The following is a 26,915-nucleotide window of genomic DNA, read 5'->3' as shown; positions in this document are numbered from 1 at the left end:
CATTGATTGCTTGTCATCTGTGGCTTGACTGGGCAAGCCCACGGTTTCAAACTGGTGACCTCAGTGTTCCAGGTTGATGCTCTGTCTACTGCGCCACCACAGGCCAGGAACCCACTTTTTTTACACTTTCTTTTGGGTATGCAGCCACATTCCATGCCATTGAGGTTGCAAATAAGCTGGTCTACCAGCCATACAATGTTGTACCCCCCACACACTGACCCTCCAGCTGGAATGATGGGAGAGTAAAGCTCAGGGAAGGATTTTTTTCCCTTTAGGGCAGTGTTTTTCAACCACTGGTCTGGTGCCAATCCACCAGAACTTTCGTGCCAATCCAAGAAAGAATTAACCACCTTGATGTTGTATGAAGATTATAGACCCAATGATGATAGGCATGGACATCCTGGCAGAGTGGCGGTTGAAATCTCTGCCTGGGGGCATTCACACGGTTCATTTAGTAAGTTGGTACAGCAGTTGGATTCTGCAGTCTGTGAGAATAGACGGTTAACAGGCTGGACACTGGGGTACTTGAGCTAAGGCTAGGAACAAGATGGTGCCAGATAGAACAGTTGACTAGTATACATGCAGTCCATTCTCATTCTTTAGAACGAGACAGTAGACAACAGTGTTCTCTTAACCTGAAAATGTCAGTGTCTAGAAATGAGTAATACAGCATGCATATGTAAACTTTCATTGTGGATCCTACTAATAGAAAAATTATTAACAGTAAAGATGGTATGGGTTTATTCAAGAGTGCATTGGGATTATTTATGTAGAGAATGTAGTTTAGTCAGCTGGATGATCTCTGGGTGCTGGCCTCTGCATCAAGAATTGGTTGAGAAGTTTTGGTAAAGAGAAAAATCACCATAAACAAAATTTCAAATGGTTAATTATGAACAATAAAAATTCAGTCATTTTGTTCAAAAATGTTCTAGATTGGCTGACACAGGATCTAGGCCAACACAAGGCCTCTGGTATTGTTTTATCATACTGAACTATTGTGAAATTTCAGAATGAAATTGTGATTTAGCAGTTTTAAGGAGAGAACACAAAGCTTATCATGTGATTGTCTTAGTGGTTTTCAGCTTTATGTAGAGATGGCACTCCAGCTAGGGGGCACAAAATGTGCTGTGATGCAAAGAATTGTCTAGAACATGCCAGAGGTTCTAGTATTCAGTTCTTCAATTAGTCAGTAGACGTTTGTGGTGCTTCTTAGTCCTTCCACATCTTTCTTGCGGCCTGGCCCACTGCTTTATAATCATCTCTTTGCTTCTGTCTTCCCCATTGGACTAACTGTAAGTTTTTCAAGGTTTTATTCATATTTATATTTCCAGTAACTAGAATAGTGAATACCTGGTGCATAAAAGTCACTCAAAAAATGTTTGTTTAGTAAGTGAATGGTCACTTAGTAAGAATGAGTGCTAGCAACATAATTTTCTTGACAAATTGACTTACTTAAATCTTAATTAAATTATTTCCACACCAAAATTAAACATGAGCATTTCCCCTTGTGTTCAATGGTTGTGGCAGTTTGCTCTTTCTAGAGCCATCACTAAGTAAACTGTTAGATTTCCATTCATTAGAGAGGTGTCAAAGAAGGATTCTGTTAACATTCATTAGGCTGATGCTGCTAAAGGATCGTTGTTTAGTGTTGGCAGAATACATGCTTTGATCATCCAGCTTTTAACTGTCTGGGGGACAGATCTTTTAACAGAACCCACATTATAAGACACATTGACATTTGGAATTGTCACTTAAACAATTGGAGAAGACATTGACTTTCTGTATAACTGATCATAATGGCATCCTAAGAAATATTTACAATAGTATAGCCTTAAATTGCCTTATGGAATTGGTATGTATGTGAGTACAAATTTGTTTATTCTTGGATAAGCAGGGTTATACAAAAAGTATACAGTTGAATTGAGCTCTGTAACAATTAGTACTGGGAAACGCTGTCTACCAGAAATTCAATACAGTAGAATTAGTTTGTCTTTTAATGCAGGAAGGTAGGAAATACTCCAGGAGATCACACAAATGGATTAATTCAGATTCAGTCTTGATACTGGTTTGCTGGAATCCATTGTGAAATGGGCTGGTTAGCTACAGGACATAACCTTCCAAAGATGAGCATGTTTTTTGAAATACCCATAACAGTAACTTAGTATGATTAGTAGTCACAAATAAACTCCTTTTTTTAAAAAATTTAATTTTATTTTTTTGACAAAGTGAGAGTCAGAGAGAGGAACAGACAGATAGACAGGAAGGAAGAGAGATGAAAAGCATCCATTATTCATTGCAGCTCCTTAGTTGTTCAGTGATTGCTTTCTCATATGTGCCTTGATTGGGGGGGGTGGCTACAGCAGAGTGAGTGACCCCTTGCTCAAGCCAGTAATCATGGGGTCACATCTCTCTTCCCACGCTCAAGCTGGCGACCTTGGGGTTTTGAACCTGGGTCCTCTGTTTCCCAGTTCAACGCTTTATTCACTGCGCTACCACCTGATCAGGCTCTAACCTCTTTTTTTCTATATGGATATTTTTATTACAAAAGTCAGATAACCAATATAAAAATTTTTTGGAAGATTAACAGTTGAGAAAAGAGTTTAAAATTACCTATGATCTCAATAATGTTATATAACCCCTATTGAAATTCTGGAAGGTTTTTATTTTCTTTTTTGCATTTTCTTTTGGATGTTTTATTTATGCCCTTTTGTGGTTTTGTTTTAATATTATAGCGTGTATAATTAGGTACTCTCCTTTATTTTCCCTCTTATTAGCAGAAACAGTTTTCCATGTGTCTCCTAACCATAATTTTCAAACTCTCTAAAAACCTATTATTACAGCCTGACCAGGCAGTGGTGCAGTGGATAGAGTGTTGGACTGGGTTGCAGAGGACCCAGGTTTGAAGCCCCGAGATTGCCAGCTTGAGTAAGGTGTCGCTGGCTTGAGTGTGGGATCATAGACATGACTCCATAGTCGCTGGCTTGAGCAACAGGTCACTTACTTTGCTGCAGCCCTCCATCAAAGGACATATGAGAAAGCAATCAATGAACAACTAAGGTGTTGCAATGGAGAATTGATGCTTCTCATCTCTCTCCCTTCCTGTCTGTCTATCCCTGTCTGGCCCTCTCTCTGGCTGTCTCTGTCAAAAATACCCCCGCCTGACCAGGCAGTGGCGCAGTGGATAGAGCGTCGAACTGGGATGCAGAGGACCCAGTTTCGAGACCCCAAGGTCTCCAGCTTGAGCATGGGCTCATCTGGTTTGAGCAAAAGCTCACCAGCTTGAACCCAAGGTCGCTGGCTTGAGCAAGGGATTACTCGTCTGCTGAAGGCCCACGGTCAAGGCACATATGAGAAAGCAATCAATAAACAACTAAGGTATCACAATGAAAAACTGATGATTGATGCTTCTCATCTCTCCGTTCCTGTCTGTCTGTCCCTATCTCTCTCTCTCTCTCTCTGACTCTCCCTCTGTCTCTGTAAAAAAACAAACAAAAAACATTATTACATTTAGCCTTTCCAATCTTTTAGGTTAATCACGTCCATAGATATATTAGTTACTATACTGCTCACAAAAATTAGGGGATATTTAAAAATGAATATGAAGTGATAAAATATCCCCTAATTTTGTGAGCAGTATATATAAAGAAACAATACTTTTAACAAAGCAATCTTTATTGGTTCAAAATTTACATATTTCATGCTGTTTCCTATAAACTTTGATAAAAGTAGCAAACTTTTGAGTATTAGCATAGGATATCTGTTTAATCTTTGTAACAATCCTTTCTGGGGAGATGCTATTACTGTTTCCAGTTAACAGGTAAACAGAAAACTCAGACCCCACACAGCCAGGAAGTGGCACAGCTTGATCCAGAATCCTGCTCTCCTACTATGACTTCTGATGCCTGTGAGGATGGGCCCCTGAACTTTTGGTTTCTAGATCTAAGATCAAATATTTGAGTCGATACTCAACAGGGGAATCTTTTTGTCTCTGTGGCTAATTTAGTTGCCACATCCATTTGCTTTTCTCTAGTCATAACAATCAAAATGGCAAATAACATTTCTGGTACAAGAACTTCATCACTTAATGAGAGTGGAATACTTTTTGTTTCAATTTTTAATATCCTTCATAGTGATGGTCATGTAAGTTATGATGGCTGTTGTCTTTAGAAGAATGTCTGAACTGACTCCCAGCTTCTTTTTCTGGATTTTAACTATGCCTATGTATCTGATAGCTGGAATTACTTGAGTTATTGGCATTAAAGGAGTCTTATAATACCAAATTAGAAAGCAAATCTCATTTACTTATATCTGTTCATTTATTTTGCAGGTCACGGAACAAAAAACCAAAGGTAAATTGTTTGTTCATTTTTTTCCTTTTTAATTCATTGGAACCTTTTATGTTTACATTTTACATCCTTGTTGACTCAGCCTCCAGTCCACTTAATAAGTGAGAGTGTATAGAGATTGATTAAGGTAGGGTGTTTGCAGTCACTAAAAGAATGGTAATGACAAATAAAAAGTACTTGTCATGGTGCTTGTAGTGACCTTACATGTTTTTAGGAAGCAAAATGGTTAGAAAAAGTAATACCTGTTTTGAAAGTATATGGGTCATGATTTTGAACTGAACCCTTTCAAAACTTTTCTTTCATTGTCTTTTAAAAAAAAGTGAAAATTCTGGAGAGGGACAGGACAGGAATTTCAATTGGAGGTTATATGAAGGCATAGACTAGAGTTGGTCCTGCTGCCCAGGTAACAAATAATAAAAAGCACTTCAGGTAAAATCTAATATACCCCTTTGTTGGGTATTAGACTTCAAATTGGGTTTGTGGGATTGATTTAATAGATGAGATTTAACAACTATGAATGATAAGATTAGAATTAAAATGATAGACTATGTAATGGGAGAATTTGGACATAGCAATTTAGCTTTGTTAAAAAACTATGTAGCCCTGGCCGGTTGGCTCAGCGGTAGAGCGTCGGCCTAGCGTGCGGAGGACCCGGGTTCGATTCCCGGCCAGGGCACATAGGAGAAGCGCCCATTTGCTTCTCCACCCCTCCGCCGCACCTTCCTCTCTGTCCCTCTCTTCCCCTCCCGCAGCCAAGGCTCCATTGGAGCAAAAGATGGCCCGGGCGCTGGGGATGGCTCTGTGGCCTCTGCCCCAGGCGCTAGAGTGGCTCTGGTCGCAATATGGCGACACCCAGGAGGGTCGCAACATGGCGACACCCAGGATGGGCAGAGCATCGCCCCCTGGTGGGCAGAGCGTCGCCCCCTGGTGGGCGTGCCGGGTGGATCCCGGTCGGGCGCATGCGGGAGTCTGTCTGACTGTCTCTCCCTGTTTCCAGCTTCAGAAAAATGAAAAAAAAAAAAAAAAAAAAACTATGTAGATGATGGTTGTATTCATGGGAGTTATCAGTATGAAATGATTGATTTATAAAAATTAACCTGCGTTAGTAAAATACAATATCTAGAAAGGGATGTATATAGTTCATGTAATGGACGACACCACACTATGGAAAGGACAGAGAGAAACTTCTGTAGACCATGCGGCATTTGGGCCAGGTTGGTTAAGAAATGTAAACTTGTGTCGCCTCTAGGAAGATTATACAAGCAGTAATTCATAACCTATATCCCCCTGGGACATAGCTGAGCACCTTTCATCAGCACATCTAGGGTGATGGACCATTGCAGTGCATTGGCCACAACTCTGTCTTTTAAGGCCATTCCAGAGGGCATATTATAATATAGGCGTGGCCAACAGTTTTTGCCCCCGGGCCAGATTAGAAAGAAAACTTTTTTCACAGGCCAGACAAAATATTAAAATTAAAAAATGTTAAACACAAAAATGATTCATTTAAGTTAACAAAATTTTATTATGTAATTTGTTTATGAATAAATGTGAGTAAAAAATTAATATACAGTACTATTTTAATAAAAATATATTTTAATAAAAATATAATTACATACTATATAAATATCCAAACTATCACAATCATTTGAAACAATTTTTAATTAATAGAATAAGCTTGAGGGGTTATATCACAAATAAAACAATTATTTTGTATTACAAACAGCCTGGAAACATTTTCAGTTATCAACTGCAGCTATTGTCTATGCTACAATGCCACTTGATTCAGCACACTTGATCACAAAAATAACGAATTGTTTGACCTTAGGTGCGCACTGGCAAACTCCTAAAAGAATGTGGGTTTCACATCACCGCTAAATGTCAAACAGTTCATATCAAGTACAGATGAGAACAAAAGTTGTAAATCTTTATAATGGAATTTTTTTAAAAAGTAAAGAAGTATCGCAAATCCATTCAACCAGTTATTGGAAGTTAACCCTAGATGAGTCACACGCAGAATTCTTTTCCGCGTATCACTATCTTCTTAAATATCTCTATTTCCAATAATCAAAGACTTCTGCTTCTGAGTAGCTGAGATTTTAAAGAAGTGGAGAATAGTAAAAATTTAACTGCAGGCTGCATAAACTCATTACATAGGTGGGATCTGGCCTGTGGGCCATATGTTGGCCATGCCTATTATAGTGAGTGCATGTGTTGATTGGTATAAATTTTGAGTCCACTCTAATATATTAATATATGAGTTGAGGTTGTTTTACAAAGTAAATAATTTACCAACTAAATTGCTTGAAGTATCCCTCACACCTAGTAGAGACAGCGCCCCCCCCCCCCCCCCCGTGTTTTTTAATCCTGTGGTAGGAGCCATTTGTTTAGAGATGAAGCTGGCTTTCACTAGAGCAGAGATTTTCAACCAGTGTGCTGCAAGAATTTTTAAAACAGGCAATATCTGGCTATAGTCAGCTTATCTTTTCCCTTCGATTGTCAAATTAAAAAATGACAAGAACCTGACTGGTGGTGGCACAGTGAAGAGAGTGTCAACTTGGGATTTTGAGGTCCAGGGTTTGAAACCCTGAAATTGCCTGCTCGAACACAGGATCATCAACATGATCCCAAAGTCCCTGCTCAGCTTGAGTACCATCCACCTCCACATCCCACCCTGTCAAGGCATGAATGAGAAAAAAAAACAGTGAACAACTAAAGTGATGCAACTGTGAGTTGGTGCTTCTCTCCCTTCCTATCTCCCCCTCCTCCAGTAAATAACAAGAGCTAACACAATAGCCATCTGATGTGAATGAAACAAAATTATGCCTTTTTTTGGTTAAATTGGCAAAAACTATAATGTATTTTTTGGTGTGCTGCAGAATTTTATTAATTAGCTTATATGTGCCATGAGATGAAAAAGGTTGAAAATTATTGCTCTTGCCTCAGGTGCTGAAATAGCTTGGTTGTTGAGCAATGGATCAGTGGCCTCCAGACAGGGCTTGCCAGGTGGATCTTGGTCAGTGTGCATGTGGGAGTCTATCTCTTTGCCTCCCTGCCTCCCCACCTCTCACTTAATAAAAAGAAGGAGGGAGGGATGGAGAGAGAGAGAAAGAAAAGAAAAGGAGGAAAGAGAAATGGAGACAGTACTTAGAGGTTACCAAAAATTGTTCATTGTGCATTGTCATTAATTGTTGAGATTTTGTTGTACTACATTGTAACTGATTATTCTTCACAGGAAATTTTCAGTCTAAAATAATGTCTTTTCTAGTGCTTGTTTGTATTTAACTCATACTTCTAAACATTTTCTAGATTTTTGTTTGGTACCATCAAAGCATTTAAAGAAAATAGTTCGGGGCCCTGGCCGGTTGGCTCAGTGGTAGAGCGTCAGCCTGGCGTGCAGGAGTCCCGGGTTCGATTCCCGGCCAGGGCACAGAGGAGAAGCGCCCATCTGCTTCTCCACCCTTCCCCCTCTCCTTCCTCTCTCTCTCTCTTCCCCTCCCGCAGCCAAGGCTCCATTGGAGCAAAGTTTGCCCGGGTGCTGAGGATGGCTCTGTGGCCTCTGCCTCAGGAGCTAGAATGGCTCTGATTGCGGCAGAGCGACACCCTAAGATGGGCAGAGCATCGCCCCCTAGTGGGCATGCCGGGTGGATCCCGGTCGGGCGCATGCGGGAAGTCTGTCTGACTGCCTCCTCATTTCCAACTTCGGAAAAATACAAAAAAAGAAAATAGTTTGTATTGGTCTTGCCTATATCTCAGTTTTCTTAATATTTTTATCTGAAAAAGTAACATTTGAAGTTTTTCAGAAATAGAGGCAATCAGAAGTTTAGACTGTGAGATGAGAATGGTTTAAGATAAGTAAGACAACAGAGAAGGGGAAAAGATTCAATCCTTAGAGTAAATAAATGGTTTGGGAGAATAAATGAATGATTTATGATCCACTCTATCTCTGATGTGATGGTGGGAAAATGCCCTGAGGAGCATTAGCAGGGAATCTTGCACAATGTATGATACCCACCAGATTTCTTTGGTTGTGCTGTGAGTATTGTAGAGTTAGTCAAACTGGTGTTCACACCTCAGTTCAGTAAGCTGGTCTCTAGGCATGTTAACATAAAGTAAAGACTGTAGCCTTTTTATAGACGAGCAGCCTCACAGGAACATAGCTCCTTACGTCCTAAAAACACTTGGGAAGAATCCTCCTCCCCTTTGCCAGCTTCCTGTTTATTCTCATCATATGGAAAGGAGATTGAGAATGCCATGTGGTATTGAATCTTCCAGGCACAGATAACAATGGATCATTAAATAATTCATCTTTATTCATCCATTTATTATTTGCCCATTGGCTAGTATAGCTCATGCAGAGGGCACTGTTTTGAAAATATTAGACAATGACCAGTTTATTTTCTTAAGTCATATGTTTATTCTGCTCCTCAGATTATGGATCCTCTGACATCTTTTTCTTATTGGGAGGCTCAGTACAGCCTCCTGATGGTCTCTAAGGTTAGACCCAAGGGTTGCCTTGAAGTTACTTCAGGCATTTACTCATTTCTCCTGTTACTTACAGTACTCACCAATGTCCAGTGGGTATAGATTGGAACCCTTGATTTCTGATGATTTGTTTCTCTCCTTGTAAAGGAGGCAGTTCAGCAGGCAACATACTGGCCCAGGCACATTTCAGTGATCAGAGCGCTACTGCCATAACATTAGTCTGGATATCAGGGATTTTGGCTTTAGAATCATCTGAATTATCAGACTCAATGATTGTTTCTGTATTCCTGCCAGCCTCTATTTGCGAGATAACTTGTCCTGGAAAGGGCAGTAGTCTGTTGGTAGTATAAAGCAAGGGAGGTACAAATCTAGAAGAAGAGCTTCTGTAGGGCAAGCCAGAGGGCCCTGCAGAGTAACTTAACTGTCGCCCAGCAGATCCCCACACTTCTTTTGCCATTTTTAAAAGTAAGCAAAAACATGAATTATTATTAAAGTACTTACATTTTGAAATTTTTATTTTAAAGGAAGAGTTGGAACAATCACACAATACACTGAAATGGGGGAGGGGGACAAAAGCAAAAATATTTATAATGTTTATAATATTTACACACAGTACCAAGCAAGAGTCTTTGAGTTCAGGTGTCTGTAGTAACCAACAAGCTGATTTTGTGATTCTTTAGATTGAAGTTCCCTGTGGCAGGCCTTAAGAAAAAAGCAATAAAAATGTGTCTCAGCCTTTGTGGAACTTATGGCCTGGTGAGGGAAAGGGGCCAATAAAGGGAGAATTTCAATATAGTATGACAAATTCAGTGGTAAGGAGAGATAGGACAGCATGTTCTAGGAGTACAGGTGAAAGGTGCGTAGCCTACCTGGTCCAGGGACTTTTAGAATCTCAGTTTCTCAGAGGTAGGTCTTTAAGAATATGGATGAGGCCCTTGGGCTGAGAGCCTTGCACTTTTACCAAAGACTTTGCCTGGGAACTATATGTGCCCTTAGATGTGCTAGGCAGGCCCTTTAGGGAATTTCACTGTTGAGTTAGGGGAGTGAATAAGGATTGCTTCCTCCTTCTCCTTAGTCAGTGGAATGGAATTTTACGATATTGCTCTCTTTGAATTCTTGTCACCATCACTCCCCACCTCCATCCACCCTACCTTCAGTAAACTGAAGGTGCTGACAATTTGTAAAGACCATGTCCATCAGAATAGGATGAAAGAAGGGTTGCCTTATTGCAAATGGTCCCATGTAAGCATTCTTAAAAATTGTCTTTAGAAAAATGTATTGAATTTCAAAGGTTGTTTCCCAATTTCTCTCTTTCAGTGCCCGAAGTGACGAAACCAAGTTTAAGCCAACCAACGGCCGCCAGCCCAATTGGCAGCTCTCCATCGCCACCAGTCAATGGTGGCAACAATGCCAAAAGGGTGGCAGTGCCGAACGGACAACCGCCAAGCGCCGCCCGCTACATGCCTCGGGAGGTGCCGCCGCGATTCCGTTGCCAGCAGGACCACAAAGTGTTACTAAAACGTGGGCAGCCCCCTCCACCGTCCTGCATGCTCCTCGGGGGTGGGTCAGGGCCTCCTCCCTCCACAGCACCCGGAGCAAACCCAAACAACGCACAAGTGACAGGAACGCTGCTGCAGAGTGAGAGTGGGACTGCGCCAGGTAAGGAATTGGGATTGGTGACTGGAATTCACTCCAGCTTGGGAGGGACAGAGAGAGAAGGAGAGAGAGCACTCTTTCGTATTGCCTGGTGTAAAATGCACACACAAAAAACATTAATTATAAAAACTGTTATGCTCACAAAATGTTAGGCAGGTAGAGAATAGTCTCTTATATTACTCTATAGAACTTTGGGAGGATTTCAGATAGCATCATTCCATAATCTTTTATTAGATATACGTTTATTTATTTTTCCATTGATTTTAAGGGGGCTGGGGAAGAAAGAGAGAGGGAGAGAGGGAAGCGTTAATAAATTTTATACCTACAAGGATCTTTAGCTAAAGGGTTCTACTAGAAGTTTTGAACTTTTTTTCAATGTGTAAATAAGTCAGTTAACAGCTAAGAACTTACAAATACCTTTTTCTTTTTAGCTTATTAACAGATTTCAACTTATCTCTTGAAATGTTATTTTGAGACTGTTTCAAAATTCAGTGCTTAAGTGCCATTAAGCTTTGGCAAGGACAGTGAATTGTGGTTGTTAACAATAGGATGCTTTATTCTAGTCTAAGTTTAAATGTAGACTTACCTGAAAAATGCTCTCACTGTCTCGTGTGCAGAGTAAGGGTGGAAAGAAACCTGGTGTGACATAGGCTTCATGCAGAGATACGCCCTATGCATGAGGCTTCCCTGTGGTGACCACCAGGCCAGGCCCAAAGCTAGCAGGGAAAGACCTCTTGGCCCTTCCTTCCTAGCTCCTTGTAACCAGATACAAGACATAAAGTATATGAGGGGCAGTTGTGTTGGCCATTTCTGCAGCCCTTTCTAGCCAGGCCTGGATGTGGACATGGGTCCACTGTGAGCCAGAATCTCCTGTGTACATTCTTAAATGAGATTTAGGGATACCCCTAAATCTCAAGTATTTCTGTGCTTCCTTGCTTTTTTAAATGGCTTTAGGTAACTTTATTTTTCAACTTTATATTGATTTTAAGCTGCTTGGTTAAAGAAGCTAAATAAGTTTAGCAGAAATTATTGGATTTAAAACATGTCATTCCCCCACACACACACCAAATATGGTAAATGCCACCAAAATATGTGCTGAGCCAGACTAATTCATCAGATTAAGTTCCTTGGCCGTGCAGACTGATTCATTTTTGTCTGCTCCTGCCATCCATCATTCATCCAGTGCTCACTGAGCCACGATGTACTGGACACTGTGTGGAATTCAAATGTTAACAGTATAGGATCTTTGCCTAACAAGCACCAACAATAAGGGAGGGAAGACATGAAGACAGTATTCTAGCACTGGGAAAAATGTCTTTAGACAGGGAAAGACTATTTTGGGTGATGAGCTCAAAAAAAACATCTTCATAGAAAAAAAATAGTACTTGAACTAGACCCAGAAAAGGGTGCAAATTTTAGTGTATGAATTCAGGAGGGAAAAACAGGAAGTGCTCATGTGTAACGGTACCAGGGTGAGAAAGCACAAGTTGTGGAATGTCAAGTAGTATGGAATGTAGACGTCTACAGAGAAAATAGTGGAAAATGAGACTAGAACAGTCACTTGGTTTCAAGTCATGGAGTATCTTGATCAAACTCCAAACCAGGGAGTTTAGCTTTATTCTTGTGTACTAACGAACTGTTGAAGTTATATAATCAAAGGTGTCCTTTAGAAAATCTTCTCCAGCCAGGAGTGTTTACTGTAGAGTAGAGATACAGAGCAAGCCAGGTGTTACATGAAGGCCCTTCTCCATCAGTAGGAATGGCAAAAGGATATGGCTTTGAGAAATGTTGTGGAGTTAGACTTAGCAAGTAATACCAGCCAGGTAAGACGAAAGAGAAGAAATGACTAAAGCAAGTGTGATACAGTTCACCAAGACCAACACCTGGGTGGAAAAGCTAGTTTGAGGGAAATGTGATGAGTTCTCTGGAGCTGGTTTGAGCTTGAGATGTTAATAGATTATGCATATGTATCTGTGATTGATAAGACACTCTCTTTCCCAGAGTCAACTCTTGGAGGTGCTGCTGCTTCAAATTATGCAAATTCCACTTGGGGCCCGGGAGCCTCCTCCAACAACGGCGCCTCCCCCAACCCAATTCACACCTGGGACAAGGTGATTGTAGACCGGTCTGACATGGAAGAGTGGCCTTGTATTGCCAGCAAAGACACTGAGTCTTCTTCCGAAAACACCACCGATAACAACAGTGCCTCGAACCCTGGCTCTGAGAAGAGCACTCTGCCAGGAAGCACCACTAGTAACAAAGGAAAAGGGAGCCAGTGCCAGTCTGCAAGTTCTGGGAATGAATGTAACCTTGGGGTCTGGAAATCTGACCCTAAGGCTAAATCTGTTCAATCTTCCAACCCTACTGCAGAAAGCAACAATGGACTAGGAAATTGGAGGAATGCAAGTGGTCAGGACAGAATTGGTCCTGGTTCTGGCTTCAGCAACTTTAACCCAAATAGCAACCCATCTGCCTGGCCAGCACTGGTCCAAGAAGGAAATTCTAGGAAAGGGGCATTGGAAACAGATACTAGTAATTCCAGTGCACAAGTTAACACAGTAGGTCAGGCATCCAGGGAACAGCAGTCAAAGATGGAAAATGCGGGTGTTAATTTTGTTGTCTCTGGCAGAGAACAGGCTCAAATTCATAACACTGATGGACCAAAAAATGGAAACACTAACTCCTTGAACTTAAGTTCACCAAACCCCATGGAGAATAAGGGAATGCCCTTTGGAATGGGCTTGGGGAACGCCTCCAGGAGCACTGATGCCCCTTCACAAAGCACTGGAGATCGAAAGACTGGGAGTGTTGGATCTTGGGGTGCAGCTAGGGGGCCTTCTGGAACTGACACAGCCTCTGGACAAAGCAATTCTGGAAACAATGGGAACAATGGAAAGGATAGAGAAGACTCCTGGAAAGCAGCTTCTGTTCAGAAGTCAACTGGGTCAAAAAATGACTCTTGGGAAAATAACAGGTCTACGGGTGGGTCCTGGAACTTTGGCCCTCAGGACTCTGATGACAACAAATGGGGTGAAGGGAACAAAATGACATCTGGGGTCTCTCAGGGAGAATGGAAACAGCCGACTGGGTCTGATGAGTTGAAAATTGGAGAATGGAGTGGTCCAAACCAACCAAATTCTAGCACTGGAGCATGGGACAATCAAAAGGGCCACCCCCTCCCTGAAAACCAAGGCAATGCCCAGGCTCCCTGTTGGGGAAGATCTTCCAGCTCTACAGGAAGTGAAGTTGGAGGTCAAAGCACTGGAAGCAACCACAAAGCAGGAAGTAGTGACAGTCATAATTCTGGCCGTCGGTCATATAGGCCCACACATCCTGATTGTCAGGCTGTCCTGCAGACTCTTTTGAGCCGAACCGATTTGGATCCCAGGGTGCTCTCAAACACTGGCTGGGGCCAAACTCAAATTAAGCAGGACACGGTATGGGATATTGAAGAGGTGCCAAGGCCTGAGGGGAAATCTGACAAAGGAACTGAGGGGTGGGAGAGCGCTGCCACACAGACCAAGAACTCAGGGGGCTGGGGAGACGCACCCAGCCAAAGCAATCAAATGAAGTCTGGATGGGGGGAGCTCTCAGCCTCTACAGAGTGGAAAGACCCTAAGAACACAGGAGGCTGGAATGACTATAAGAACAATAACTCTTCCAATTGGGGAGGACGACCAGATGAAAAGACATCTTCCTCTTGGAATGAGAATTCTAGCAAGGATCAGGGGTGGGGAGGTGGACGCCAGCCCAATCAAGGATGGACTTCTGGAAAGAATGGTTGGGGAGACGAAGTTGATCAAGCAAAAAACAGCAATTGGGAAAGTTCTGCAAGTAAAACTGTGTCTGGATGGGGAGAAGGAGGGCAGAATGAAATTGGAACTTGGGGAAATGGTGGGAATGCAAGCCTAGCTTCCAAAGGTGGGTGGGAAGATTGTAAAAGATCTCCAGCATGGACTGAGACAGGCAGACAGCCCAATTCCTGGAATAAACAGCAGCAGCAGTCACAGCAGCCACCGCCACCACAACCAGAGGCTTCTGGTTCATGGGGAGGCCCACCCCCACCACCTCCAGGCAATGGACGACCTTCCAATTCCAATTGGAGCAGTGGGCCGCAGCCAGTAACCCCTAAGGACGAGGAACCTAGTGGTTGGGAAGAGCCATCTCCACAGTCAATTAGTCGTAAAATGGACATTGATGATGGCACTTCAGCATGGGGAGACCCCAACAGTTATAACTACAAGAATGTGAATCTGTGGGACAAGAATTCCCAAGGGGGCCCAGCACCACGAGAACCAAACTTGCCTACCCCGATGGCCGGTAAATCAGCATCAGGTAGGCAGTGGTTTTTCTTGCAGGTTTTGATGATTGAAAGATCCTAAACCAAGGTGCTTTTATTAAGCTGCATATATTCAACTTAGCTGTCTTCTGGGAACCTTTCCTACATTAACAGAGCTCTCTTTTTATAAAATCATAGTGATAACAGATGCTGGTAGTACATTTTAATGTTCTTTCTTGGCAAAAATAAAGGTAGTATCCCTCTGTTAGTTTCCTAAAAAAAATTTTTTTTTGTAATTGTATTGGTTTGCAGAATCCAAAAGACTTCCATCTTACAAAACAAACTATGCTCTAGATTTCAAAATAAAGAATTAAAATAGTAGCAAAAATAGACCTGATTTTCCATTCTTGTTCTGCCCATGGCCACATCTGCTGTGTTTCTTTTTCCCCGCGAAAGGAAGTATTGTGTGTTGTTTTCGCAGAGGCCATCAGAAGCTGGGGTCTGGAAGATGTTGGTCACTTTGCAGACAATATTAATGATCACCTTTGAAAGTAGAGTACTTTGAGTAACAGATTATGTCATGATAATTAGTTGTCCAGAATTTAAAATTTTCCCATCTTATTTGAACAGGAAATCATTACCTTACCTAGTAAGTTAAAATAGTGCTGGTAATGTCATTCTTAGTTTGGCATTGTCAACTTGAATGCCCCCATAAAGCCTATAGTTCAACAAGCGAAGAGGATGTACTGTGTAAGTGTTTTTTCCCCTTCCCTTTGGGTTGTTGTTGTTGTTTTTTTTAATTAAAATTAATCATAATATTCAGTTTTCTACTCCCCAAAGCAAGCCTAATGTTCAGTGGATGTAATTATGGCCGCTTAGAAAATCATTACTTAAAACTTGTTTTCCCCTTCAAATATTGAAAAGAATAAAGAAGGAAATGAATGTTGTTCACTGATTTCTTATCTAGAGTAAAACCTGCTAACAAGGAAAAAAAAGTTTTATCCATATAGTTGGCCCTCTGGATCCACAGGTTCCCCATCCACAGATTCAACCAACTGCAGACCTGAAATAATTTGGAAAAACAAATATACAGATTTACATTATTGTATACTATGTAGTTAGGCCTACAGTGAGTGGTTGCATCTATACTGAACATGTACAAATTTTTTTGGTTATTATTCCCTAAACAATACAGTATAACAACTATTTATGTAGTATTTATATTGTATTAGGTATTATAATTTATCTGGAGATGATTTAAAGAACACTGGAGGATGTACATAGGCTATATGTGAATACTGCTACATTCTACGTAAAGAACTAGTGTATCTGTGGGTTTTGGTCCTGGAGCCAGTCCCCCTCAGATACCAAGGGATGACTGTATAGTAAAAACCTTCAAACTGTACAGAAAAGCAAAAGGTAATAAATAAAAGAATCTTAGCCTCTAGGGTTTCTCCTCACAGGTTATCTCTTAAAATTTTGTATCTCATTCAAAGATTTTATTCATACCTATAGCAAAATATATTTAATAATCTTACATAGAAGGGATTATAGTATATACACTGTATTTTACCTTGCTTTTTTCATTATATTTAAAAACTTTCCATATTACCACATATATTTTTGTCTTAATTGCTTTGTATATAATATTCATTTCATAGGTGATCCTTGACTGGTCTAGCCAGTGCCCCCCCCTTTTTTTTAAGTGAGAGGAAGGAAGGCAGAGACAGACTCCTGCATGTGCCCAGACCAGGATCTACCCAGCAAAGCCACTGGAGGGCTATGCTCTGCCCATCTGGTCGGGCCCTTGCTCTGTTGCAACTGGAGCCATTTTTTTAGTGCCTGAGGTGGAGGCCACAGACAGAGCCATACTCAGCACCCAGGGCCAACTCACTCTAATTGAGCCATGGCTGCAGGAGGGAAAGAGAAGTGAGAGGGGGAGGGTTGGAGAAGCAGATGGACACTTCTCCTGTGTGCCCCAACTGGGAATTGAACCCGGGACATCCACACGCCAGGCCGATGCTCTACCACTGAGCCAGCTGGCGAGGGCCTTAGTCCCTTCTTGATAGATACTGTATTTCCCCATGTATAAGACGTACCCCTTTTCGAAAAAATTGGGGTCTAAAAACTGGGTGTGTCTTATACAGTGGTTATCATTTTTTTTACTTGGCTTTCCCACTATTTCACTTGGCAATGTATGAAGACAGTGATTCATCATCAGACACAGATGAGGACAAACTAATGGATGGGAGTTTTGACAGTGATAAGGAGTTGTATAAATTTTATGATGAATAAAACTTGAGTTTAATAACTTTAATACTTTTTTTTCCCCTTCAAATTTCAGGCCCCAAAATTAAGGTGGTTCTTATGCATGGGGTGTCTTATACATGGAGACATAACGGTATTTGGGTTGCTCCCAGATATTTTTCAATAGTGATGCAGTTGATATTGTTGTACATGTAATTTCATCTGTTTTTGTTAAGTTTAACTATGGTATGATTGATTTCTTGGCGGTGGAATTACTGGGCCAAATGTGATAATGCCAAATGCCCTCCGTGAAAATGGAACCTACTTCTGGTTCTCAGTGTGCCTGTTCCTCCCTCCACTGCTACTGGATGTGATGGTGTTTCATTTAACACATCATTCTTAGAGACGTATTTCCTATCTTTACAGTCTGGAGCAAAAGCACACCACCTGCTCCAGATAATGGTACTTCAGCTTGGGGTGAACCAAATGAGAGCAGTCCTGGGTGGGGTGAAATGGATGACACAGGAACATCAACCACAGGCTGGGGGAATGCACCTTCCAATGCTCCAAATGCCATGAAACCTAGTAAGTAGACAGTGTTATTTTTGACAGATTCTCTGTTGATTTGGGGATCAGACATTTTGGAAGGGCTGTTTAGTGTTTAAAGTGTTATACAGTGAGATTCAGGATGATGGACCTTTAATAAATGGTTAGTAGCAAATGGTGGTGGTTTGAATTGGCATATGTTAAATTGTTTACAGTGAACTAAAAGTCTCAAGTTAATTTTGTTGATTTTATTTTAAGTTAAGTTTAATATCTGGCCAGAATTGAAATTTTGATGTGGTGCTTTTTTTGCCCAGTAACCAAAATACAGCTCTTAACATCTATTTTGCATTTCTACTCTTTTGCTAGGATAATTTAGAAAGTTTCCTGGCTTTTAATGTGGGATGTAGTTTCTGCTGCCCAGTGACTTCATCCTTCTGTTCCTTCCTTTTCTCTTTGTCTCTCTTTTTGTACATCCACCCACATAGGAACATTTAAGATTTCTTGAACCTGACAAAGAATTTCTTCATTTGAATTTTAAACAAAGCACATCATACTTATTCTTAGTCGTTGAAAAGCTAAGCTATACTTGATCCAGCTGGCAATGCATAGTCACAGTAATTTGCAAAACTTTGTAAACCGAAGCTTTGGAATGTCTCGGTAGATGTTCCTCAATTGAAAAATTCAATTTCAAATGCCTGTTTCTACTTGTTTATAATTTTCCTAAAAAATACTCCCAACATCTCTTTTCTAACAGATTTCAGACTTAAGGAATTGTTTTTTAATTTAAAAGTGTGGTCGTACTGAATACTCAAAATTTGAACAAGAATAAAAAATTTTATCGTCATTTATTGTGTGGTATTTAGAACTCTTAAAGTGCTACAGGAAGGATTATGATCTTAGGTATATTTTATATATAACTTGAATTCATTTTTTAAATTACAAATCTTCTCAATTTCACCGAAATAGCTTTATAAAGACTGATTTTCATTGTTAAATTGGTTGTATTGTCATGGGAACTACCATCCTGTAGATTTGAAATAGATCCAAAAAGCTGTGGGAAGACATTAAGATACCGTTGGCACAAGGGGGTACTTTAGCAGTACTGCAAGGATTTTTATGTCTTACCCCAACCTCAGAATCACCTTTCTTTCATCATAAAAACATCACTTTTCTCCAGATTTTAAAAATGTTTTCTATTCTTCAGGATCATCTGTAGTTGTAGCTATAGTTATAGTCACCCTTTCTCTGGATAAATAAAATAAAAAAAAATAATAAAGGCCTGACCTGTGGTGGCGCAGTGGATAAAGCATTGACCTGGAAATGCTGAGGTCACTGGTTTGAAACCCTGGGCTTGTCTGGTCAAGGCACATATGGGAGTTGATGCTTCCAGCTCCTCCCCCCTTCTCTCTCTCTGTCTCTCTCTCTCCTCTCTAAAAATGAATAAATAAAATAAAAATACTTTGAATGTGTAATACTCAGAAGAAGGAGTTTAGATCATCACAGCCTACCAATTGATGCTAGTGATTAACCTGTTATCTTCTCTAGATTGCAGATATCTGACTAAAAATAAGTTTTCTTATTTTTTCCATAAGATGACATTATTGAAAGTTCAGTTCTTTTTCTAAAAGAAGGGTTATATGGACATCTTTGTTTTTATAAATGGGTCAGTATGTTATTTATATTGGGCTTTTAATTCCTGTTGCTTGTCAGAGGATGGTATAAAGCCTATGCTTACATAACAATGAATTCTCTCATACACAGAAGGAACCATCCTGGTTATCAGTGGCATTTCCAGTGGCAGGGAGATTAGCCCCCAAACTCTGCCTCTTGCTGTTCATTCAGAAAAACCTTCATGTACGGCTGGATGAACCCCATGGAGTGTGTGTCAGTTTTACTTAGGCCATGTGTATGTGTGGGGGAATTGAGGGGCAGTGCCACAATTAGAAGAAACCAACCACCTTGTGTTCTGTGTATTTCATGAGTGCTTTCATGGCTGTCTTAGATATGGTCCTAGGAGATGGCAGCAGTCATTCAAGGAAAGAGCCACTTTTTGGCTTGAAACTATCTAAATCTAATAACTACCCCTTCCATAACTGATGGAGGTTTTTCTAGGCAAGATAGTGCATTTTCCCTTCTTCCATTATTTTATGGAGTCTCATTACCACAAAATGTATCTTTAATTCCATACAGTATTTTTAGAGGGAAATTAAGGATTTATCCTGATTTCCGAACTAAAGATCTTTGTTTAAAAGGGGATGTTGGTAGAGTAGACTGTGAACACTGGCATCCTACTTTCTTGAACATTAGAGCCCTCATCTCTGATTTCTTTGACTCCCTCCCCTCCCCTCCCTTCTCCTCCCCTTCCCCTCCCCCTCCTTCCCTTCCTTCCTTCCTTCCTTCCCCATTCTCTGTCTTCCAATTTCCTCCGCCTATCTTTTTGTGTGTGTGACAGACAGAGAGAGGGACAGATAGGGACAGACAGACAGGAAGGGAGAGAATAGAAATGCATCCATTCTTCGTTGCGACACCTTAGTTGTTCATTGATTGCTTTCTCATATGTCCTTGACCAGGGGGCTACAGCAGACCGAGTGACCTCTTGCTCAAGCCAGTGACCTTGGGCTCAAGCTGGTGAGCCTTGCTCAAACCATATGAGCCTGCGCTCAGGCTGGCAACCTCGAGGTTTCGAACCTGGGTCCTCCACTTCCCAGTCTGACACTCTATCCTCTGTGCCACTGCCTGGTCAGGCTCTGCCTTTTTTTTTTTTTTAATTTTTTTAATTTATTTATTCATTTTTAGAGAGGAGAGAGAGAGAGAGAGACAGAGAGGGAGAGAGAGAGAGAGAGAAGGGGGGAGGAGCTGGAGGCATCAACTCCCATATGTGCCTTGACCAGGCAAGCCCAGGGTTTTGAACTGGCGACCTCAGCATTTCCAGGTCGACGCTTTATCCACTGCGCCACCACAGGTCAGGCAGGCTCTGCCTTTTTAAAAACTATTGCTTACACCTTTGCCTTTACCTAGGATTATTTTTAGTGTGTGTTACATTTCAAGTATATAAGTTGATTAATTTAATTTTTTATGGTTATCTGTGAATTTCTCTTTCACCATAATATTGATATTAAAAAATCTAACAAAATTTTTTTTCATGATTTTTTCTTAACTTTACCCCAGACTAGGTAGACAGATGTTCTTTATCATACCTCATATTTTAAATGTCCATTATAAATTACACAATGTACTTTTGGAAAGGTAAAACTCTGAGAAATAGAGTTAACTGTGCTTACTAAGAAGAACAGATTTCTCTTGAGATGTAAAATTTTTTATAAGTGTTGATAGGTTGTTTTCAATTTTTGGAATACCTGTCAATTTTATATAAGGGGAATGTCATTGAACCAGAAGTCAGGAGGTCTTAATTCTGTGGTGTATTAACTTACTTTATGGGTTTACATTTCCTGTTCTCTAAAATAGGAATATTTAGCTTGTCATATAGATGTATTATATAAAATTATAGTATGTATTAACAAGGAATTATTATTGTGATTATTGTTATATAACTATTGCATACAGTTCTTTCATTCTTTTCTTAAAGATTCCAAATCTATGCAAGACGGCTGGGGGGAGAGTGACGGGCCAGTGACAGGAACTCGCCATCCCAGCTGGGAAGAAGAGGATGATGGAGGAGTCTGGAACACCGCTGGCTCTCAGGGAAGTGCTTCCTCCCACAACTCAGCAAGCTGGGGACAAGGAGGAAAGAAACAAATGAAGGTAGTTTGCTTTAGGAATATTTGAGCTTGTTTATTCATTCTCAGAAGACAGAAGTGAGAATTTTTTAATGGAAAGAGGGCAGCTGGAGTCCCTGAGGTCCTAAGTAAGAAAGAAAAATAATTTTCTTGGGAACAAATAACTACTTCCTCTTTACCCTTCTGTTTCTTTCCCCATGACTTAGAAACAATGGACTACAGAACTGTTGCTATGGGTAAAAGGGAATTTTCAAAAATGGGAGATTTTTTTTTTAACTTTTAGTTTCCACATTGTACTTATTCTTTGGAAGCTTTCAAGGCACACTTTATATTTTTATGCTTTTTTTTCTAAAGCCAAGGAAGTCCTTAGAAAAATCCCAGTGAATATATATAGAAACCAAATTAAGCTAGCTTCTCTAGTGGTACACAGCATGGCTGGTTTTTATCTAAGTCAGGAAATTCTAAGTTCCAGAGCCCTTTTCCCAACGAAATGAAGTGCCAGTGTGTAACCCTGCTGCAGCAACGAGATGGAACATAACCCTTTAGCGCAGGTTATATTATAAACTTTTCACTCTCCTTGTCTTAGGAACAGCTCAGTTTCTTATTGGATTTGCATAGTGTAATGAAGACTTTGGTTTTTAGCCTAGAGTATCAGTCTTTGAACCTGAACCACTCTCTCAGCAGAAGCACTCTTTTTTCATTCTAGTCTTTCATTGCACAAATAAAGTATTTTAAAAGATTTTATTTAGGCTCTGGCCAGTTAGCTCAATTAAGAGTGTCGTCCCAAAGCAAGAAGGTTGCGGGTTTAATCCCCAGTCAGGGCACACACTAGAAGCAACCAGTAAGTGCATGACTGAGTGGAACAACAAAGGAATGTTTTCCTTCCCCCTCCCCTTTCTTTCCCTTTCTTCTGTATCTCTGAAATCAATAAAAAAAATTAAGCGGTCCCTGGCCGGTTGGCTCAGCGGTAGAGCGTCGGCCTGGCGTGTGGGGGACCCGGGTTCGATTCCCGGCCAGGGCACATAGGAGAAGCGCCCATTTGCTTCTCCACCCCCTCCCTCCTTCCTCTCTGTCTCTCTCTTCCCCTCCCGCAGCCAAGGCTCCATTGGAGCAAAGATGGCCCGGGCGCTGGGGATGGCTCCTTGGCCTCTGCCCCAGGCGCTAGAGTGGCTCTGGTTGCGGCAGAGCGACGCCCCGGAGGGGCAGAGCGGAGCCCCTGGTGGGCATGCCGGGTGGATCCCGGTCGGGCGCATGCGGAAGTCTGTCTGACTGTCTCTCCCCATTTCCAGCTTCAGAAAAAAAAAAATAAATAAAATAAAAAAATAAGCCCTGGCCAATAGCTCAGTTGATTGGAACATTGTACTGGAGTATGGAGGTTTCCAGTGCATTTCCCCAGTCAGGGCACATACAGGAGCAGCTCCATATTTCTGTCTCTGCCTGCCTCTCTCAAAAATAAATTAATAATAATAAAAAGATTTTATTTATTGATGATAGAGAAAGAGAAAGGCAGGGGGAGGAGTAGGAGGCATCAGTTTATAATTGTTTCTCATATGTGCCTTTACCAGGTAAGCACTGGGTTTCAAATCAGTGACTTCAGCATTACAGGTAGCCACTCTATCCACTACACCAACACAGGTCAGGCTCCACAAATACCTTGATAGAAATAAGAAATGAGCAGCCATATATTTACTTTCAACTTGGGAAGCTTGTTACTCTATGAAACACTTCAGAACTAATATCTTCCCAGGTTTCAAATACTTGATGCCGCCAAAGAAGCTCTTAAGCTGGCTAAGGGGCTGCGCTTTCATCCCCTTTGCATATGGGATACTAATTTTGTTCTTCATACAGCAGCTCTTATAGCACAAGAATACAGGTCATTGCTATTAGACATTTTGTTTAAACATCAATTCACAGTGTCTCTTTTTTAAAGACTTTTATTTCTTACTCTGGTCACAAAAGGAACTATTCAACATTCTTTTGCACTCAATGTTTTTGAGTATGCTGAGGCTTTTTTGTTATTTATGAATAACAACAAAACCAAATTAGAAAACAGTTCAGAAGACTGCTGATTGAAAGAATGCAACTGAAAACTGAGTGGAAGTTATTAGCCCACTCAGGTAACCACCGAGACTTAATTAATTGGGAATTAAATGTTTCTGCTCCATGACTAATCATTCTGACTTTTCATATTTGAGAGCTTTTTTCTTTTTTAATTGTGGTCAAATACAGTTGACATAAAATTTACTATGTTAACCATTTTTAAGTGTATAGTTCAGTGGCACTAAATATAGTACATTGTTGTATTGCTATCACCTCCATCTATCCACAAAACTTTCTTTATTTTGCAAAATAAATTCTGTACCTATTAAATGCTCCCCTCCCTACAGTGAGGGTTTTCTTTTAACCTTAAAATGTGTAACTGAACTTAAGTACCTTATTACTTTCAAGAATAATAAAATTGATATGACAGGTATCATCAGAACACAAACAGATTTTTATTTTATTTTATTTTTTAGTGAGGGAAGAGAGCGAGATGAGAAGCATCAACTCATAGTTGCAGCACCTTAGTTGTTCATTGCTTTTTCATATGTGCCTTGACTGGGGGGAGAGGAGCTCCAGCTGAACCAAGGAGCTTGAGCTCCTTGCTCAAGCCAGTGACCATGGGGTCATGTCTATGATCCCACGCTCAAGCAGACAACATTGGGCTTTCAAATCTGGGCCCTCTGCCTCCCAGGCTGACCCTCTATCCACTGTGCCACCTCCTGGTCAGGCCAGATTTTTTTCTTTTTAACAGACAGAATTTTTTAATTGCAGAGTGTACAAGTTCCCAAAGCACCATCACCCCTTTCCCCAGCAAGTCCTCATCATAGTTCCACCTGCTTTCTCTATAGTAGTGAAAGGGGAGCTGGTGATCAATGTTTTGTTCAGGGGAGAAACTAGCTTATCTCTTTAAAAAACAAACAAAAACCCACATCTGCCTTATTTTGCAGTAAGATCAGTGATGATATTCTCTGCTAGGCTTTTTTTTCCATTGGAGGCCCATGTCTTATACTGTGAAGCAAACAGATGAAAGTATGACAGGGATGAGTTCTTCCTTGTATGCACACAGAGAATAATGATGAGTGCAATTGTGCTTCCTTTCAGATAGCACACACTAGCATCAAACTTTTTTTTTCTCCTGATACTGACTGGCTTTGGTTACAAGGAGATACTAAAAGGGAAAGTACTAGCATACAAACATTGAAATTTACAAAATCTGATATTGACTGTATATTTTTCCAGTTATATTTCTAATTCAGTGTGACAAAATAAGAATGAAAACATATATTTAAAGCTTGTTACTCTTTTAGACAAATATCTAAAATATCAAAATAAACAGTTAAAGAGGAATAATTAGGGTTCAAAAGGTTTGGTTCTTTCTTTTCTATCAGTACTTATGTAACTCAGATATGAAGTTGAAAAAAATAATTTGGTTCTGAGGTTACATATTTCTTTTCTGTAGTGCTCACTAAAAGGAGGAAACAATGATTCATGGATGAATCCTCTTGCCAAACAGTTTTCAAATATGGGATTGCTGGTAAGTTTTATTTTTTCATATGTGTAATGTATGTTGACTTCTAGCACAAATTTTAAGATCACTGCCACATTTAGTACAAAATTGAGTACTACAGATTTACAAACTAAACAGTGTTCATCATTTGGATTCAACAATATTTGTTCTGTGATTATTTAAAAGTTATTTTATTTTTTATTAGTAGTCCATGTATCATTTTCTTTAGGTAGCTAGGAAAGAAAGAGACAGGCACTTATAATTTATATTTTTCCCTAACTACTGTTTCAGTTTTAATAGTACCATTAAAAAAAAAACAGTAAAATAACTAAAGAAACTATTTGTGACTAATTATAGAGGGAATTATTGTAGATCTTTTTTGGAGGCAGGGGGTTTCTCAGTAACATTAGTGGGACACCCTGTACCTGGTGCCAAAAGACAAATGACTTTGACTTGGCTGCACATTTCAAGATTTGATGACTTGACAAGTCACAAGAATAAGTTGTCATCATTTGGCTGCTACTCATGAAATTTGATCCTGAGCTGACTGGAACTTGAGAACAGGGGTTTCTAGAAGCAGTTGTTTAGCCATTGCTTTATCCATAGATTTACTGAAGCTAATTCTACTTAAAAATCAAGTTTAGGAATATAGGCACCAGCAGGAATCAAATTAGTTATAGTTATATTAACCCTTTGAGTAGTACAAACATTCATGTCCATCCTCGTGCCTCCTGACCATCTAGAGTACAATCGATTTATTTTAAAAATGTGTAAGGCAACATTAAAAAAAGGCAAATGTATGTTGTTCTTGTTTTCATAAATTAGTTAACATGATTTTAAGTTAATAAAACTGTATGGAACTAATTTCATTTTTTGGAAAAAAAAACAACTCACTCCCGGGGGTCAGCGAGCATGAAAAAACTCATTACTCAAAGGGTTAAAAATGTTACTGCCTTCATTCCAAAGGCCCTTTTATAGTACCAGTTGTCAGATGTGACTCTTACGTGAATAATGCCATTTCTTCTTTGATTCAAACTTTTAATTTTCCCTCACTGTTCTTTACTTTTCAGAGTCAAACTGAAGATAATCCAAGCAGCAAAATGGACTTGTCTGTAGGTGTGTATCATCCCACTAACATGAATGAAATATTGTTAACAACATCCTGCTGGGATCCCCTGCCCAGTTTGAATTGTGATGAGTGCAGTTCTGTAGACACATATTAAACACTTATTCTGTGAAAGGTACCATGCCAGACACTAGGTAGAGGTTGAAAACTCAAGTGACTGCAAGAACCAAGAAAGCAATGTAAATAAGTGGTGCATGCCACGTGTAAGAAACTGCGATTTGGAGGCCATTGGTTAGCTGCGGAGAGCATATGTGCCACTGAAGGAATCTGCCTTGCTCAGCTCCTAGCAGGTGTTGCCGTGGAGGAGCTCAGGCTCAGCTTTGCCAGATTTCCGGTTTTTGAAGAGATGCCAGAAGAGATTTAGATGTATATTGATATCCTGATTCTTAAATATTAGAAGCTAATTCAGATTTTTTAAAATGCTGTGTGTGTAGCCAAACGAAGTATGTCTGTGGCCCTGCCAGACTCAGCTCTCAGGTTGCCAGTCCTGCCTGCCCTGGGATGTTTTGTTATTGACAGACCATCCCATTATAACTGGAGCAGATGCAGAGTCAGCCCTTCATCTGTGGGATCTTCAAAAGGATGCTGTTGCTTACCCTGAGGGACTTAAAATGAATCCAACCAAGAAGAAAATAAAATAGTTCTGGGTGATGTTTTTGATCTCTGATATTTTAAATATGATAACTAAGAAATAAGCTTCCCAAGACACTAATTGTGCCAGTGTACAATAGCAAATTTATAGAGCTGTGAAAGGAAAGTGGAAATAATCATTGCACCTGGGAAACTGCATTGCACGAGTAATGTGCACACTGTTTCCTGTGTTCAGGGTCTAAATTTTAGAGGCAAAGGTTATGCCTCTTTGACCTTTTTCTTCCTAATAACTGTGTTTCACAATCTCAACCATTTATCTTTAACAGATGCTATATAAGAGCAACAAGAAACA

At 40.3% G+C, this 26,915-nt stretch overlaps 1 protein-coding gene across 4 annotated transcripts in view; it reads left to right on the top strand.

The window, feature by feature from the left end:
- Positions 1 to 26,915, top strand: part of TNRC6B (trinucleotide repeat containing adaptor 6B) — a 288,141-nt gene that overhangs the window by 205,901 nt on the left and 55,325 nt on the right. For all 4 annotated transcript variants that reach the window (XM_066257399.1, XM_066257391.1, XM_066257372.1 and 1 more), the window contains 7 exons: positions 4,328 to 4,349; positions 10,149 to 10,490; positions 12,489 to 14,822; positions 17,440 to 17,598; positions 21,146 to 21,321; positions 24,799 to 24,873; positions 25,917 to 25,962. In XM_066257399.1, coding sequence (XP_066113496.1) covers positions 4,328 to 4,349; positions 10,149 to 10,490; positions 12,489 to 14,822; positions 17,440 to 17,598; positions 21,146 to 21,321; positions 24,799 to 24,873; positions 25,917 to 25,962 — 3,154 coding nt within the window. The remainder of the gene's footprint in view (positions 1 to 4,327; positions 4,350 to 10,148; positions 10,491 to 12,488; positions 14,823 to 17,439; positions 17,599 to 21,145; positions 21,322 to 24,798; positions 24,874 to 25,916; positions 25,963 to 26,915) is intronic.

This window comes from Saccopteryx bilineata, chromosome 1, assembly GCF_036850765.1.
Source record: "Saccopteryx bilineata isolate mSacBil1 chromosome 1, mSacBil1_pri_phased_curated, whole genome shotgun sequence".
Taxonomy (NCBI): Eukaryota; Metazoa; Chordata; class Mammalia; order Chiroptera; family Emballonuridae; genus Saccopteryx; species Saccopteryx bilineata.
Note: the sequence above shows the minus strand (reverse complement) of the source record. Positions and strands in the feature narration are given on the sequence as shown.